The sequence below is a fragment of the Ascaphus truei genome, chromosome 20 (assembly GCF_040206685.1).
Source record: "Ascaphus truei isolate aAscTru1 chromosome 20, aAscTru1.hap1, whole genome shotgun sequence".
Lineage (NCBI taxonomy): Eukaryota > Metazoa > Chordata > Amphibia > Anura > Ascaphidae > Ascaphus > Ascaphus truei.
This window is the reverse complement of record NC_134502.1, coordinates 16,154,060-16,172,181: the sequence shown is the minus strand read 5'-3', so window position 1 is coordinate 16,172,181 and position 18,122 is coordinate 16,154,060. Positions and strand designations below refer to the sequence as shown.

The 18,122-nt window shown below is 42.3% G+C and overlaps 1 protein-coding gene across 1 annotated transcript in view; it reads right to left on the bottom strand.

The window, feature by feature from the left end:
- Positions 1-706: 706 nt before the first annotated feature.
- The window catches only part of LOC142470947 (extracellular calcium-sensing receptor-like), a 33,158-nt gene continuing 15,742 nt past the window's right edge, over positions 707-18,122 (bottom strand). Inside the window, exons 3-8 of the mRNA XM_075577752.1 lie at positions 14,270-14,392; positions 12,502-12,567; positions 10,940-11,770; positions 8,049-8,276; positions 1,731-1,854; positions 707-1,638 (exon numbers count right to left, since the gene is read on the bottom strand). Coding sequence (XP_075433867.1) covers positions 716-1,638; positions 1,731-1,854; positions 8,049-8,276; positions 10,940-11,770; positions 12,502-12,567; positions 14,270-14,392 — 2,295 coding nt within the window. The 3' untranslated portion in view covers positions 707-715. The remainder of the gene's footprint in view (positions 1,639-1,730; positions 1,855-8,048; positions 8,277-10,939; positions 11,771-12,501; positions 12,568-14,269; positions 14,393-18,122) is intronic.

Genomic DNA, 18,122 nt, shown 5'->3' with positions numbered 1-18,122 from the left:
GTATCAGCATTATCATTGCCCACCTTCAACTTCAATAATCTCATCAACCAGGTGTTGGGCCGTGTGCCTCAGGCTGTTCCCTCAGTTACCCCAGTTGAGTGAGTTTGTGTGCATTTTATGTACTGGAAGTTTGTGGAAATGTTTTCCATTACATTCATTTTTGTTCAGCTCTGCAGTCCTGTCTAGGGTACTGATCCCTGGTGTAATTGTCCTGGTCTCCCATGACCCACATACTGTCGCGGCCCCTTTTAACCTTCAACATCCCCGAAAAAATTCGGGGATGTTTTCCGTCTCACCCGTCTCTCACGGACTTTTCCGTGCGGCCCGAAATCCCCAGATAGCGCTAATAGCGCTAGACAATGAAAGCGCTTAGCGCTAGACATTGAAAGTGCCCGCAGGCGCCCAAAACTGCCGAAAACGGCCCGCATCCGCCCGCGATTTGCCCGCATCTGCCCGCGATTTTAAAAATCGCGGGGAAAAGGCCGCAGGAGGTTAAAGGTGGCCGCCACTGTACTCTCGCTTCAAAAATAATAATTGAACTTATTCATTAATTCGGTCACTTTTTCACTTCCATCTATTTACTCAGTTGCTAACAGAGTTTTACAACCTGCAACAATTATATAAAAGCATCAGAGGTAGCACTTTTCAATTAACATACAAAGAGGTGATTGTAGAAATGGTTGATTGGGTCTTAGTAGGCTTTTTGTATTTACATTTATTTGACATTGTGAGTTTGATCTCTGTCTTTCCCCATGAGATGCTCTCTCGAGTTCATGTTGGGTCGGAACAATATGATGAAACATTTGGGCACAAACATGCAGACCACCAGAGCCCAGCTAGAAGACAGGATGGCAAATATCTCCATGGCCACGGTGTACTTGCCACGTGCGCTGAGGGAGGCCGGGATATAGGACACCCAGACACTGAGGAAGGCCAGCATGCTGAAGGTGATGAACTTGGCCTCGTTAAAGCAGTTGGGTAGCTGCCTGGCCAGGAAGGCAACAATGAAGCTAACAGTAGCCAGCAGACCGAGATATCCCAGCATGCCCCAGAAGATGATGGGGGAGCCCTCATTACACTCAACGATAATGACCCCAGATTTGGTCTGGGTGTTGAGTTCAAGGAAGGGAGGTGAGAATGAGAGCCAGAAGATGCAGAGAAAAGTTTGAATAAGGATGCATAAAATTACAATAAGATAAGACACCCGATTGCTGGTCCACTTCCTCAGATTGCTACCAGGCTTGGTGGCCTTGAAGGCGAAGACCACCATGATAGTTTTGGCCAAGATACATGAGATACAGAGAGCAAAGACCATACCAAAAGCTACCTGGCGCAGAAGACACTTCTCAGGTTGGGGGAAACCAATGAAAGCCAAAGAGCAGAGGAAGCAGAGGGACAGGGACCACAGTAGAAGACAACTGAGGGTGTAGTTATTGGCTTTGACAATGGGAGTGGTTTTGAAGTGGATAAAAAGTGCAAACATAACAACCGGGAATAAAGAGGAGGAGACACTTGTAACTGCCAAGGTGACACCCAATGGCTCTTCATAGGAGAGGAATTCTCTGGACTTTGGGAGGCATTTGTCTCTTTGAAGATTGGGCCACATATCCCATGGACATTTAGAACAATAAACAGAGTCTGAAAGAGACACACAAATAATGAATGTAATAATATATCATGTTATATTCAGACTGTATGTTGGCTTTCTATTTCTTCTAAGATCTGCTCACCTGTTTGGTTGGAGATCTCTCCTTGGGGACAGAGGACACATTGGAAGCAGCAGACAGGCTTCCCTCTCAATGTTGCCTTCCTAAAACCAGAGAGACAACTGCTGCTGCAGACGGAGAGAGGGACCTGGAGGAGAATTTGGAACGATGTGCAAAAGATAGAACAGAGATGACATTTCTTAAGTAAATGAATGAGCAGGTATTTTAATGTTGTGTTTCAACCTATTACCCAATACATAGTTACATAGTTACATAGCAGATGAGGTTGAAAAAAGACGTACGTCCATCAAGTTCAACCTATGCTAAATTTAGACAACAGATAATTTATTCTATATCTATACTTACTTATTGATCCAGAGGACGGCATACAAAAAAACCCCATTAAGGGGAACAATTAATTCCTTCCTGACTCCAAAAATTGGCAATCGGATTAATCCCTGGATCAATATCCTTCCCATGTATACTTATTTGGTATATCCCTGTATACCTTTCCCATCTAAAAAGATGTCCAACCTTTTTATGAACAAATCTATTGTATCTGCCATCACAGTCTCCATGGGTAATGAATTCTACATTTTAACTGCCCTTACTGTAAAGAACCCTTTCCTTTGTTGCTGGTGAAATTTCCTTTCCTCCAACCTTAAGGGATGGCCCCGAGTCCTTTGTACTGCCTGTGGGATGAATAGTTCTTTTGAAAGCTCCTTGTATTGTCCCTGAATATATTTGTGTATAGGTATCATATCCCCTTTTAGACGCCTATTTTCTAATGTAAATAAATCTAATTTAGCTAGCCTCTCCTCATAAGTTAGAATGTCCATCCCCTTTATTAATTTGGTGGCTCTTCTCTGCACTCTCTCTCTAGTTCCATAATGTCTTTTCCTAGGATTGGTGCCCAAAATTGTACTCCATATTCAAGGTGTGGTCTTATAATGCTTTGTAAAGGGGCATAATTATGTTTACTTCCCTTCCATCCATTGCCCGTTTGATGCAAGATAAGATCTTGTTTGCCTTTGCAGCTAATGCATGACATTGGGCACTATTGCTAAGCCTGCTGTCTACAAGCACTCCTAAATTCTTCTCCATCAAGGATTCCCTCAATATATCTCCATTTAATTTGTAAGTCGCCTTTTTATTCTTGCATCCCAAATGCATATCCTTACATTTATCTGTTTTAAACCTCATTTGCCATTTACCTGCCCACGTTTCCAATCTCTCCAAGTCCTTCTGAAGAGAAATTACATCCTGCTCTGATTCTCTTACCTTACACAATTTAGTATCATCAGCAAAGATGGAGACTTTGCTCTCGATCCCAACCTCAAGGTCATTAATAAACAAGTTAAAAAGCAGGGGTCCCAGTACCGATCCTTGAGGTACTCCACTCACGACTTTAGCCCAACCTGAAAAAGTTCATTTATGACAACCCTCTGTTGTCTGTCCTTTTACCAGTTTTCAATCCAGGTGCATATATTGTTACTGAGTCCAATTTTCTTTATTTTGTACACCAACCTCTTGTGTGAAACCGTATCAAAAGCCTTTGCAAAATCTAAGTAGACCACATCAACTGCATTACCCTGGTCTAAATTCCTACTTACCTCCTCAAAGAAACAAATAAGGTTAGTTTGGCAAGATCTATCCTTCATAAATCCATGCTGACTATTACTAATAATTTTGTTTTCCATTAGGTATTCCTGAATATTATCCTGTATTAAACCTTCAAGTAGTTTCCCTGCTAATGAAGTCAGGCTTACAGGTCTGTAATTTCCCGGTTGTGATCTAGCTCCCTTTTTAAATATAGGCACTACATCTGCTTTACGCTAATCGTGTGGTACTGAGCCTGTGGAAATGGAGTCCTTGAATATTAAATATAATGGTTTGGCTATTACTGTGCTTAACTCCTTGAGAACTCTTGGATGTATGCCATCAGGGCCAGGTGCCTTATTTACTTTAATTTTTTCAAGTCGCTTATGAACTTCTTCCTCAGTTAACCAATTGTTCATTAATATGGAGGTTGTGGCTTCCTCCTGCAGCACTACTATTGAACGTGATTCTTCCCTGGTAAACACAGAGGCAAAGAATTTGTTTAATACCTCAGCTTTTTCCTTAGCTCCAATAATCTGCCTGCCCATCTCACACTGAAAGGGTCCTATATTTTCTTTTCTCATTTTTTTGTTATTAAGGTACTTAAAGAACTTTATAGGGTTGACCTTACTTTCTATTGCAATCCTTTTTTCATTATCCATTTTTGCTAATTTGATTGCCCTTTTGAAATTTTTGTTACATTCCTTATAATTCTGATATGATGTCTCCGTCCCTTCTGTCTTAAAGAATCTAAACGCCCTCCTCTTCTTGTCCATTTCCTCCCCTACCTGTTTATTTAGCCACATTGGTTTTGACTTATTTCTTTTATACTTATTACCCAAGGGTATACACTGATAAGTGTGCTTTTCTAACAATGTTTTAATGACTGCCCATTTATCGTCTACATTTTTCCCTGCAAAAACATCATCCCATTGTATTACTACTAGATTAGACCTCAGTTTATTAAAATCTGCCTTTCTAAAGTTTAAGGTCTTTGTGAACCCAATAAATATTTTTTTTTGATAATTTATTTCAAATGAGACCATACTATGATCACTGTTACCCAAATGTTCCAGGACTTGAATATTTGTTATTACTTCTACATTGTTTGATATGATCAAATCCAGTATTGCCCCTCTCCTGGTTGGTTCCTCAATAATTTGGGTCATATAATTGTCTTTAAGCACCCCCAAAAACCTGTTTCCTTTTGTTGTAACGCTAATCTCATTGCCCCAGTCTATGTCTGGATAATTAAAATCCCCCATTATGCAAATATGACCCAGTTTTGATGCCTTTTCCATTTGCAAAAGTATTTTAGCTTCCTCAATCTCACAGATATTTGGTGGTTTATAGCAGCAGCATTTGACAACGTGGACCACCCTCTTCTCCTTGACATTCTCCATACTCTTGGTATTCGGAACAAAGCTCTATCCTGGATCTCATCCTACCTCTCCCGTCGTACTTTCAGTGTCTCTTCTGCTAATACCTCCTCCTCCTCTATTGATCTCTCTGTGGGGGTACCCCAGGGCTCTGTCCTGGGACCTCTTCTCTTTTCTCTGTGCACACTCTCTCTAGGTGACCTAATAACATATTTTGGGTTTAATTATCACCTCTATGCTGACGACACACAAATATACTTTTCAACACCTGACCTTACACCTGCTGTACAAACCAAAGTTTCTGAATGTCTCTCTGCTATATCATCCTGGATGGCCCTCTGTTGCCTTAAACTCAACATGGCTAAAACAGAGCTCCTCATACTTCCTCCCAAACCTGGCCCTACTACCTCCTTCCACATTACTGTTGGAACTACGATCATTCACCCAGTAGCCCAAGCACGCTGCCTAGGGGTCACACTCGACTCCTCTCTCACATTCGCCCCTCACATTCAAAACATTTCTAAAACTTGTCGCTTTTTCCTCCGCAATATAACAAAGATATGCCCTTTCCTCTGTTGCTCGACTGCTAAAACTCTGACTCAGGCCCTCATTCTCTCCCGTCTTGATTACAGTAACCTCCTGCTGTCCGCCCTTCCTGCCTCTATCCTGTCTCCCCTACAATCTATCCTAAACGCTGCTGCCAGAATCACTCTACTCTTTCCTAGATCTGTCTCAGCATCTCCCCTCATGAAATCCCTCTCCTGGCTTCCGATCAAATCCCGCATCTCACACTCCATTCTTCTCCTCACTTTTAAAGCTTTACACTCTTCTGCCCCTCCTTACATCTCATCCCTAATTTCTCGTTATGCACCATCCAGACTCTTGCGTTCTTCTCAAGGATGTCTTCTTTCTACCCCCTTTGTATCTAAAGCCCTCTCCCGCCTTAAACCTTTTTCACTGACTGCCCCACACCTCTGGAATGCCCTTCCCCTCAGTACCCGACTAGCACCCTCTCTATCCACCTTAAAGACCCACTTTAAGACACACTTGCTTAAAGAAGCATATGAATAGCACTGTGGATATTCTGAACACGATACATAAAGCTTGGCCCCCTGCAGACGCACTTACCAGAACTCCCTCCTACTGTCTCTGTAAGTTCTCCCTACCTACCAATTAGACTGTAAGCTCCTCGGGGCAGGGACTCCTCTTCCTTAATGTTACTTTTATGTCTCAAGCACTTATTCCCATGACCTGTTATTTATATTATCTGTTAATTATTTGATTACGAAATACAGGGATGGGGGGAGGAGAAGGGGTGAACCCTGCTCAGCTAGTAATTATGGGAGGAGAAGCTAACAGTGGTGCCATCTGGGATAGAGGGGTACATGAATTACGGAAAGCAGAGATCCCTACTGATGCACTCACTAGATAAAAATAATAAACTTTTAATAAACACATAGAAAACAGAAAAAATCAGCTATTTGAAACCTAAAATAGCGCATGTACTATCAAACAGTGAGTAAATTCTCACTACAGGCAGAGAAAAACTGTAAGACCTGTTGCATAACAGGTAAGTATATTACAGTGTATTGCTCCAAGGTGTAAGGTGGGGTAACTCCCCAACAAATAGAATGGGTCTTGGTCTGGCAGTGGGTAGGGAAATGTCAGTCTTCATTCACGGCTTGTCAGCTTTGCTCCAAGATCAGCAAAAAAGGATGTGGGCCCTGCAGGATCCCACTAGCTAGTGTTAGAAGCTATCACAGCTTGCATGGGGGGCATTCTGTGATTTCAGTGCGGTGTGGGAGACTCTGCATGCCTGTGATACAGCTCCCAGCCATAGAACTCAGCAGTAAAAGTATCATACCCTTATTGTGGGTTACAGCCCTGCGAGGTAACATTTTGATACAAGAGTGTATCTATCTCGGCAGTATTTACCAGCACTAATGAAGTCACTTGCACCTGTCAATTAGTGTATACTTTGTATCTCCCCATCTGAGGAGAACACGGTCTGGCAAGCAGCTTATTTTGACTCAGTAGTGACTTATGCAGTGATTCTACATTTCCCTACCCACTGCCAGACCAAGACCCATTCTATTTGTTGGGGATTTAACCCACCTTATACCTTGGAGCAATACACTGTAATATACTTACCTGTTATGCAACAGGTCTTACAGTTTTTCTCTGCCTGTAGTGAGAATTTACTCACTGTTTGATAGTACATGCGCTATTTTAGGTTTTAAATAGCTGATTTTTTCTGTTTTCTATGTGTTTATTAAAACTTTATTATTTTTGATCTAGTGAGTGCATCAGTAGGGATCTCTGCTTTCCTTAATTCAATTATTTGATTACCACATGTATTACTACTGTGAAGCGCTATGTACATTAATGGCGCTATATAAAGACATACAATACAATACAATACTCCCACAAACATTTTCTTTATACTTTTACCTCCACTGCTAATTTCTATCCACAAAGTCTCTACATTTTCATCATTCCCTTCATAAACATCATCCCTTATAATAGGTTTTAGATCCGGTTTAACATATAAACATACTCCACCTCCCCTTCTATTTGTTCGATCCTTCCAAAAAAGGGAATAACCCTCTAAATTAACTGTCCAGTCATTAGTTTCATCCCACCATGTTTCAGTTATGCCTATGATATCATATTGCTCCCTTGCAGCTATTAATTCAAGCTCCCCCATTTTATCTGTCAGGCTTCTTGCATTAGCAAGCATGCATTTAAGTTTTTTTCAGCCTGTACTATTATCTTATCTGATCCTTCCTTCCTTCCACTTTCCATCCTAGTTTAAAATCTCCTCCAACCTTTTTAGCATTCTCCCCCCTAGCACAGAAGATCCCTCTTCATTGAGGTGCAATCCGTCCCAAGAATATAGATGGCACCTCTCAGAAAAGGAGTCCCAGTGCTCTAAAAACCCAAACCCCTGCTTCCTGCACCACTTTCTTAGCCATGCATTACCTCCCTGATCTGTGACTGTCTCCCTGCGGTAGTGCATGGCACTGGTAGTATTTCAGAAAATACTACCTTGGAGGTCCTTGCTTTAAGCTTTTGGCCTAGATCCCTGTAATCATTTTTTAGGACCCTCAATCTTTCTCTAACTTTGTCATTGGTGCCAACGTGTACCAAGACCGCCGGGTTAATCCCAGCCCCCTCCAACAATCTGTCTACCCGATCCGCAATGTGCCGAACCCGAGCACCTGGGAGACAACAAATTGTTCGGTTCATGCGGTCACGGCAACAGATTGCCCTATCTACCTTCCCAATAATGGAGTCCCCTACAACCACAATATAGCCGCTCCCAATACATGTACAGTAACTCCTCTCCATGACAGTACCTTACCTCCCTTCCACCTGACGCCCAGTGCACGGCACTGACATTGATGGTGAAAACCTGTCCAATTGGAGCTCCGGTATCGTAGCTTCCCACCTTGACCTGTTTTATTTCACCCTCCGGAATCCGCTGCCAGTTCACTATATCATACACCGCAGGTGGGTCCCCGTTCTCGTTAAAGAAGAGCTCCCTCCCACTGCTCGTTCTCATGCGCACCTTCTTCACATAGTGCAAGAGCTGCGGGGAGAGTAGGGAGGTCCTATTATGTTACATAGGTTCAGAGTTATTACAGACAATGAGGCTCGTAAAGGATTGGGAACCAGTGGAGTTATCATCATATTACCCATAAAACCCCTCCCTATAACTCCTCCTATTACTCCATATAATTGCTTTCTATGGGGTTGATACTCGTAAGTCTGTTAAATATTTAATGATAAGTTAACTTCACCGGGTAGAGTTTGGCGATTTTTTTTTTTTCAACGAATTTAGATCCGCAATGGATCGACCGGTTCCTTTTGGTTTTTGGATTTCCGCAGATCAATGTCAAAAAAGGAGATTTACATTTTACGGATTTTTTTATTATTTCATTTAACTCAGTGGATTCCAGGAAAAAAATGAAGAATCCCCCAACAGATTGCTGAATCCGCGGATTTGGTTCTACAAATCCCTCTACTGGTGTTATCCAATGGTGGTTGTTGATGAACCGGCACGACTGATACTGCCCAAATCCGTTTGCGGATTTTAAACCGCAAAATGGATTTTTTGAGAAAACGTCAGCGAAAATCCGGGGAAACAGTTTTGGTCGAATTCCCCCATCTCTACTAAAGGGTATCTTCAATGCTCAGTAATGATGCCGTAACGAGCCCTTGCTAATGATATGCAAATGAGGCGTTCCCTCTAACAATGCATATCACATACAGTAGCTCAGCTGTAGTTAACGCAGGGTTTAACGTAACTTACTGTAGGTCATAGCAAATAGTGGCTTTACTCCGAACCTTAACACTGAAATAGGTTGGTTACTGTATTGGGTCAAGATGAGTGTAAGACTGCAGTTATCAGTGGCAGATTTCTCATTAGCTCTGATAGGCCCGGGCCTATGGCGGCAGAATTTGGAAGCTGTATGCCAGCTTGCCACTCTGCGCATGTGCGATCGGCTTCTGATCTGTGTCTCTCTCTCTCTTTCTCAGTGTGTCTCTCTCTGTGTCACTCTCTGTCTCTGTGTGTATCTCTGTCTCTGATTATATGTCTCTCCCTGTCTCTGTGTGTATGTCTCTCCCTTACTCTGTGTGTATGTCTCTCTCTACGCTGAGAAGTATCAGACTAGGGTATAAGGTCACAGGCTGGAGCCGATAGGAGGTGCAATCTCAAAAGAGAGACACGGACACTAAATACCCTATAGAACGGCGAAACGCGTAGAGCGTGACCCTGCGATTGAGAGGGAGAGAGACTGCTGGGAACTCCGTGACGTCACCTTCAACCGGCCGAAACACCGGAAGTGACGTATCGGCCCCTGGCAGAGACGCAGTACTGCGGCTTGCAGCAGCAGCGATGGCGTGATGTGATTTCGAGATCACCTACCTTCTATGCTGTTATCCCATTGGGATCTTGTAAGCCTTAATTTTTATTGTTTTGGATAAATCGTGTTACTTTTTATCTTGGCTCCGTGTCTCTCCCTTTTGAGATTGCACCTCCTCCTATCGGCTCCTGCCTGTGACCTTATACCCTAATCTGATACCTCTCAGCATATTAAGTGTTCCCTTGGGAGCTTCACTTGTGTCATATTGAGACTGTATTGCACTATGTAGTTTCTCCTTTTTTAAGGTACCATCGCTCCCTTGGTTCTTCTTTGCCTGTGTTCGTTTGGACCTTGAAACAGTCCTTCTAAGGGTTTGAGTGTGTTTTTTGTACCATTTGCACTGCACGTGATTGTATTGTTTTACCACCTTGCACTGTTATTAGTATTATTTTACACTTGTTCATTTGTTTACATCTAAGCAGTATTCACTTGCACATTTTGAGCATTAGAGTATTAGAGCGCCATCTAGTGTTGTTCGCTGTATGTCTCTATCTGTCTGTCTTTGTCTGTCAGTGTCTCCCTCTGTGTACCCCTCTCTATCTCTGTGTGTATGTCTCTCTCTGTCTCTGTGAGTAGGTCTCTCTCTGTCTCTGTGAGTAGGTCTCTCTCTGTCTCTGTGAATATGTCTCTCTCTGTCACTGTGTGTAGGTCTTTTTCTATCTCTCTGTGTGTCTCTCTCTTTGACTCTGTGTATATCTCACTCTCTCTGTGTGCATGTCTCTGTGTGTCTCTCTGTGTGTGTCTCTCTCTCTATCTCTCTCTCTGTGTCTCTTTTTCTCTCTCTCTGTCTCTCTCTCTCTCTCTCTCTTTCTGTCTATATCTCTGTCTGTATACAGTATCTCTCTATATCTCTCTCTGTATCTCTCTTCCTCTATCTGTCTCTGTGTCTGTCTTTCTTTGTTTGAGCTTCCTTCCACAAGCAACATGAATACTTCATGTTCTAATGTGGAGCTTCCTCCATTTTACTCTCCTACATCATACATACGACTGTTGATTGGCTCAAAAAGTGGGTGGGGAATGATTAGGGGAGTATGTCATTTTCACATTAACTTTTCTGAAAAAAAGCGTTGCCTTACGATAGGGCAAAACCTGAATATCCTGATGTGGTGAGGAGGGACATGGCGTTGTGAGAATATATAGTATATGTTTCCTTCTATCTGTGTTGCAGCGGTACACTCAGAGAAGAAAGCTACGAAGTTTTGAAAGCTCTGTACACTATAATCTCATTGTTAATGCTGGTAGATCAAAAGGTGACTAAAATCATTTCATTTTTACTGTTCTACGCTGTATGCTCGCTACTTTTGTGTTTGTTAAAGATCTCTACCTGCCATGGTCTGAAATTCCAAATATCTGAGCATCTTCCATGTGAGAATGGTCCTTCTCCTTCATGGCAGTCAGTCAAATCTTGCAAAGCTTTGGCTACAACACGAACTGCATTATAGACACAGTAGGTTGCTCTTAAATCGGAGACATCATTGTAACGGTTCTGGATGTTTTCTAGATTTTCTGCTCCTGTACAATTTTTTGTTGATGTCATTGATGAGCCTGTTAGGGTTTTTTGGTCTGGGAACTTGCAGCTGAAAGCTTCCTCCCAGAATATCTTCACCCACTCTCCTCCCGTAGACATGGAGGGGTGGATGCTGTTGAGAAACTCTTTAAACCCCGGGATAGTCCCTCTTGGGAGGGCAAAGCCAATTGTTCCAGAAAGAAGTCCTGAGTATTTGTCCACTGATAAGAAGGGGGAAGTAGCCCAAGCTTCACTGGCCAACAATATCTTCCCTGTCACCTCCTGTCTCAACATCTCATCCAGAATATAAGGCAAGTCAAAATCAGTGGAGAAGATGATCACAGCCTTGGCCGTTGACTCTTTGATGACACGGGCAATGTGTGCAGCATTGCGGTCAGGCTGGCTTATCATGATGTTTTCTGTAAAGGCCACGCAAGCTCCAGCCTCAAGTATCTCTCTACTGGTGACCTGGATGCCCTGTTGCCCATAATCATTGTCAACAGCCACAAGCCCCACCCAGTTCCACCCAAAGTGCAACACCAGCTGGGCTAGTCCCTGGGACTGGTAGGCGTCACTTGGGACAGTCCGGAAGAAGGAAGGGAACTGTGTCCGGTCGCTCAGGAGGGAGCTGGTGGAGAAGTAGCTGATCTGTTAAGAGGAAGATGCCGGCGAGGTTGGGGAACAAAACTGAATCAGAATAGGTGCAAGGATTTGGGGGGCTAAATTTACAAATATCTCCCAGATGCCAAACGGAGCAAAACTAGTGCAAAAGAACTGTACCACATTTATCAAAGGGAAAACTATCAATTGCTACAGGTGCAGCGGCCGTTATTTTAACAAATCGCGCGGTGTATACCTCAGAATACCCACATCATGACGCGGGATTACTTCCAACCGTATCACTTTAAGAAGCGAGTGCAGGCGAGTGCATACAATGGCCTTTTAGTGTACTGGCTTTTAAACACCTGACATATACACAGTAGCACAGTACTGTACACATTACAATTCATTAATTTCATTGCATATACAGCTGCAACGACCGTTATTCTAAAACATCGCGAAATGGAATTGCGGTATGTACGCCGTGATCCTCACTAATGTTAACTGGCAGACTAACTAAATGTAGAGTGATGTAGAGACTGACGCTCAATATAAGTGTAGACACATAGTAGAACTGTAGCAATAAAGGTAGATGGGAACTTATCATAAATCGATAACATCATGTATGTGATAAGGAATTAGGAGGGGGGCAAAAATAAAGGACCTAGCGGTCAGTCAGCAAGACTGCCGCAGATGTGGTCCCAACGCACACCCCACTTAACAAACACACTTCCCCATATAGGGTCCAAGGTAAGAATATAAGGGATATTGCCCATTACCTGCCCACGGGGGTACATTGAAGTCCAGAAGTCATCTGTAGGGTAGTTCCACTGTGTGCAATCCTGCTAGGGTAAGCAATATAAACAGAGAGAGCAAAGGAGCACAGCTTGCAAGGAGATCCTATGGAAAAATCCTATAGGAAAAATGAAGGGCACAACTCCAGACTAAAAACTGAGGGTAATTTATTCCATAAGTTCACAGGGACAGAAACACAGCCCACGCACCAACGCGTTTCGTCCCGTGGGACTTTGTCAAGGTGTTACATGTATACATACCTCCTCGCATTTCTAAGCCCCATTTCGCGCCAAAAAGTCTGTGGGAACACACTGCGCATGCGCGCCAGTGACGCGTCGCAACACTGTGACACCACCTCATCACCAACCAATCGCCTACATCCCTGAGGTGACGTCACACGTGTGCGCCCGCTTTCAACCTGAAATGCACTGCACTGCTGCTCCCACCAGGCTAGAGGTGGAAGGGAATTAAAAAAAATTTTTTATCAACAACTTTGTTCATACTCTAAAAAACGAACAAACTAACAAGACTAATAAAAAAATCAATGTAATACACAAAAAAAATTAAACTAAGAGTTTAGCAATATAAAAACAAAAATTAAAAAAACCTACTGATAAATCAAATACATTATGATGCAAAAAGATATTAAAGCAATCACAAACCCAAACTGACTATAATGTTAAATTAATTAAATAACAAAATATTCACTGCGTGAAAGAAATATATATACATTTAAAATATATTAATTAAGTAATAAATAACCTTAAACTACATTCATAAAAAGAGGCACAGACTTGGTACTGTATATGTGATTGTCATGGACATAGTTCATTATATGGAGAAAAATTATTAAGTGTTAACTATCATATATATTATTAAACCAATATTAACCTCCATATATAGATGAAACAGATAGACACCATTTGAATAGAATATGTCAATTACAAAAATCATAAACTATTTAGTTGAATTAGGGTAAGCATCGAACATTGCAATAATACAGAACCCTTAACCACTAAAGAAAGTGGGAAAGGTCCCAATCAATATTCATACCGTGAGGCACTCTGGTTCTTAGAGTAAAAATCCAGAATGCCTCACGTTGATCCAGCTTTTTAATCCTATCACCCCCTCTGGGCAATGGTGAAATAGACTCAATACCTTGAAAAGTGAAGTTTTTTAATCCCCCTTGGGTACAATTGGTGAAATGTTTGGGGACAGGGTGATCCAAATTCCATTTGGAAATCAGTCACACATGTTCCATAATACGAACTTTAAGATTCCTAATGGTTCTTCCAACATATTGGCTACCACATCCACAAGTGATGAGGTAGACAATATATATGGATTTGCAATTAATAAATGATCTTATAGTATGAGACCTTCCAGTTTGACTGGATTCAAAACTATTTGACTCTTTCATATAACCGCAAATCTTGCAATTACTGCAAGGGAAAGAACCATTAGGAAGTACATTCATCTGTTTAATTTGTGAGGAGAACAGACTTGGGGACAAGGAATTCGCTACCGTCTTAGCTTTCCTATAAAATACATTTGGACCTGAAGTTATATATGGTTGCAGAATGGGGTCCAGAGATAGTATCGACCAATGTTTCTTTAAGATGTATTTAACCTGTTCAGTCTGGGCACTAAATGAAGTGATGAACAGTGGTGTATCAATAATCCTTAGACCCTTCCTTGAGCGGTAAAACAAATCTGATCTATTGATAGTGGAGACCTCCTGTATGGTTTTACATAAATCATCTGGATCATAGCCACGCTGTACAAAACGATCAAACAGATCTTTGACACGTACTTCATAATCTTCGTCATTCGAACAATTACGTCGAAGACGAATAAGTTGACCTTTGGTGATTCCTTTAATAAGGGCCCGTGGTTGACAGCTGTTGACACGTAAAAAAGTGTTCCGAGAACTGAATTTGCGATAAATATCAAATTGAATGGATGAATAAATATCAATATATAAATAAAGATCTAAATAGTGTATGTGATGGTGATTATACGTATAGGTGAAAGTTAAACTTTAAGCATTATTATTTAAAGTGTTGATAAAAGATATAAGTGAAGTGACATCACCCTCCCAAATAAGAATGAGATCATCTATAAAGCGTTTGTAAAAAAAAAAAAATGTGCTCCCTAAACATGTTCCCATCTCCAAACACGTGGACAGACTCCCACCAACCCATAAAAAGGTAGCGTAGGGAGGAGCAAAGCTCGTTCCCATGGCTGTTCCACGTGTTTGGAGATAGTGAACCCCATCAAAAAGAAAATAATTGTGAGTTAAGAGAAAGTGTATAGAATCTAATAGAAAAGTGATTTGTGCAGGTGAAATGTCTGTGCGTGAAAGAAAATGGCCAACAGCTGTCAACCCATGTTGATGTGCAATCATAGTGTACAGGGATGTCACATCTAGTGTGACCCAGATCATATTAGGTTTCCATGAAATTTGATTAATATGTGTCAGGAGGTCTCCACTATCCAAAATGAAGGATGGCAAAGATCTCACAAGGGGCTGTAAAAACCGATCAACGTAGCGTGAAACACCATCCCCCAAAGATCCAATGCTAGAAATAATGGGTCTCCCAGGAGGGGAGACCAGCGTTTTGTGAATCTTTGGGAGATGGTGAAACACTGCCGTGGTCGGGGTCACATTAAACAAGAATTCTCTATCGTTTTAATCAAGGACACATAACATCGTTCCCTCATCAAGAAGTAGTTTAAGTTCCCCCTGAAATCTCTTTGTGGGGTCGGTTGGCAGTACAGCATAGGAACAAGTATCACAGAGTTGTCGGAGGGCCTCCCTATGATAGTCATCCCTATGCTGCACTACGACCGCTCCCCCTTTATCAGCATTCTTGATAATAAGATTTTTATTTCTTTTTAACTCATTAAGTGCAACAATTTCACCCCTAGTGAGATTATCTTTGTAATGGGCACGATGAGGGGAGTCAAAAATAAAGCCCTTTTCAAGAAGGATGAGATCCCTCTCCACTAAACTCTCGAATGTGGATAGGTACTTCCCCTTCACAAATGTAGGAAAAAATAGAGACCTTTTCTTAAGACCTGACTCCTTTCTACCCAAGAAATTGTCTGGATCATACTCCTCCGCAGAGGTACCCCCCAATTCCTCCATATCTTGGATGATACAATGTACTCTGAAAGAAAAGTAAGGTTTATCAGAGTCATCAACATTCATGGAATTAGAAGCAGTAACATCTGTTAATTTGGAATTTCTAGCATCATAGAACTTTTTTAAAGTACATTTACGGATAAATTTATGCAAGTCAATCACTGTATCAAAAACATCAAATTTAAACTCCGGAGCGAACTTTAACCCTTTGTTAAGGAGAGAGAGTTCATCTTTAGAGAGTTCAATGTTAGATAAATTGATAACACCATTTAAAAGTTCTTTTTCCGCTTGTGTGGTGCCCCTTTTCCTTGATTTCATCTTCCCCCTTCTCGTCGCTTTTCGTTTTTTGACGGATTGCTAGTTGAGGGACCATTATCATATCCTCAGAGGTATTAATTGGCTGTTCATAATGAGACCTGGCCCCCTGCTGGCGCTGTTCCTTGGATCTATCCTGATAAGGAAAATTCCCTCCTTGTTGTGAAAATAATGAAACTGAATGACTTGCATTATCTGAATACGATAAACCAGACTCAACATTTTGGACATCATTTGGTGAAGAGGTTTTTTTCAAAATTGATTTCTGTGACCAGGAATTACTCCTAGACCTGCCAGGTGTAAAATAGCCAGATTGCTGATCTTTACTTCCCCTTCTTAGTTGTACGATTCTTTCCCATGAGTATACTTGTTTTTTCTCATAGTCCATTTTATCACGTGAGAACTTGATTTCTTTCTTTCCCATGATTTCCTTTTCTAGATCTTTAATGGACGTAGCAAGTTTTTTATCACTTTCTTTGAAACCTTCCATTTTTGAATATTTGGATAATTTAATTGGATAATTTAATTTGCAAGCTTTTGACCTCCTTTCGTACTGCTGTTTTCTCCGTATTCTTAAGTGCTAAGATTAGGTCAATGAGTTTGAACGAGCACTCATTCAATATGTTTTTCTAGTCAGTTTCAAACTCCTGACTGGAGAAACCAAAGGTGGGAGATCTTTTATCAACACTTTAAAAATAATGCTTATAGTTTAAATTTCACCTATACGCAGTGTTCGACAAATATCCCAAAAATCTACTCGCCCAACCAAAAAATCTACTCGCCCCCTAATCCCACCCCCAACCCCGCCCCTAGTCCCGCCCCAACCTTGCCTCCAACCTTAGTCCCGCCCCCAACCCCGCTTTAAAATAAAATATATAAATAAAATACATTTCATAAATTCCTAATTAGAAAATTTTTCGTTTTTGACATAAATGTATTTATTGTATTACATTATACTACAATTCGTCCTTGTTACTTGTGTGTAAATGTCGTATCTAGAAATAAAAGCCAGGTGTGAATGACTAGTTTCCTGAACCCATTAACCAGTGTCTGGACGTCCCTGCTTCACAATATCTAAAGCAGCAATCCCGCCTGGGATCTTACCTGATCCACAGACCCTCAATGTCCAGGTACCCTCATTCCCGCAATGTTATATATTGGAGGGGAGGTGCTCCCTACCTGTCTTCTGGGCTAGGGGGGATTCTGATGTCTTCCGTGTGAAGCTTGAGTCAGATCTGGAAGAAAGCAGTATAGGTTATTTCGGTGTAGTATAGGGCAGTTAAGATATATAGGGTAAATAAGACATCCAGATTCAGAGTGTGAGTGACAGAGAGAGAGAGAGTGTGGGGGAGAGAGAGAGAGAGAGAGTGTGGGGGAGAGAGAGAGAGTGTGTGGGGGAGAGAGAGAGAGAGAGTGTGGGGGAGAGAGAGAGAGTGTGGGGGAGAGAGAGATAGAGTGTGGGGGAGAGAGAGAGAGTGTGTGGGGGAGAGAGAGAGAGAGTGTGGGGGAGAGAGAGAGATAGTGTGAGGGAGAGGGAGAGAGAGAGTGTGAGGGAGAGAGAGAGAGAGTGTGGGGGAGATAGAGAGTGTGGGGGAGAGAGAGAGAGTGTGGGGGAGAGAGAGAGAGAGTGTGAGGGAGAGGAAGAGAGACAGAGTGTGAGGGAGAGAGAGTGTGGGGGAGAGAGAGAGAGTGTGGGAGAGAGAGAGAGTGTGGGGGAGAGAGAGAGTGTGGGGGAGAGAGAGAGAGGGGGAGAGAGAGAGAGTGTGGGGATAGAGAGAGAGAGAGTTTGGGGGAGAGAGAGAGAGAGTGTGGGGGAGAGAGAGAGTGTGGGGGAGAGAGAGAGTGTGGGGGAGAAAGAGAGAGTGTGGGGGAGAGAGAGAGAGTGTGGGGGAGAGAGAGAGTGTGGGGGAGAGAGAAAGAGTGTGGGGGAGAGAGAGAGAGTGTGGGGGAGAGAGAGAGAGAGTGTGGGGGGAGAGAGAGAGAGTTTGGGGGAGAGAGAGAGTGTGGGGAAGAGAGAGAGAGTGTTGGGGACAGATAGTGTGGGGGAGAGAGTGTGGGGGATAGAGTGTGGGGGAGAGAGTGTGGGGGAGAGAGTGTGGGGGAGAGAGAGAGAGTGTGGGGTGGAGAGAGAGAGAGAGAGAG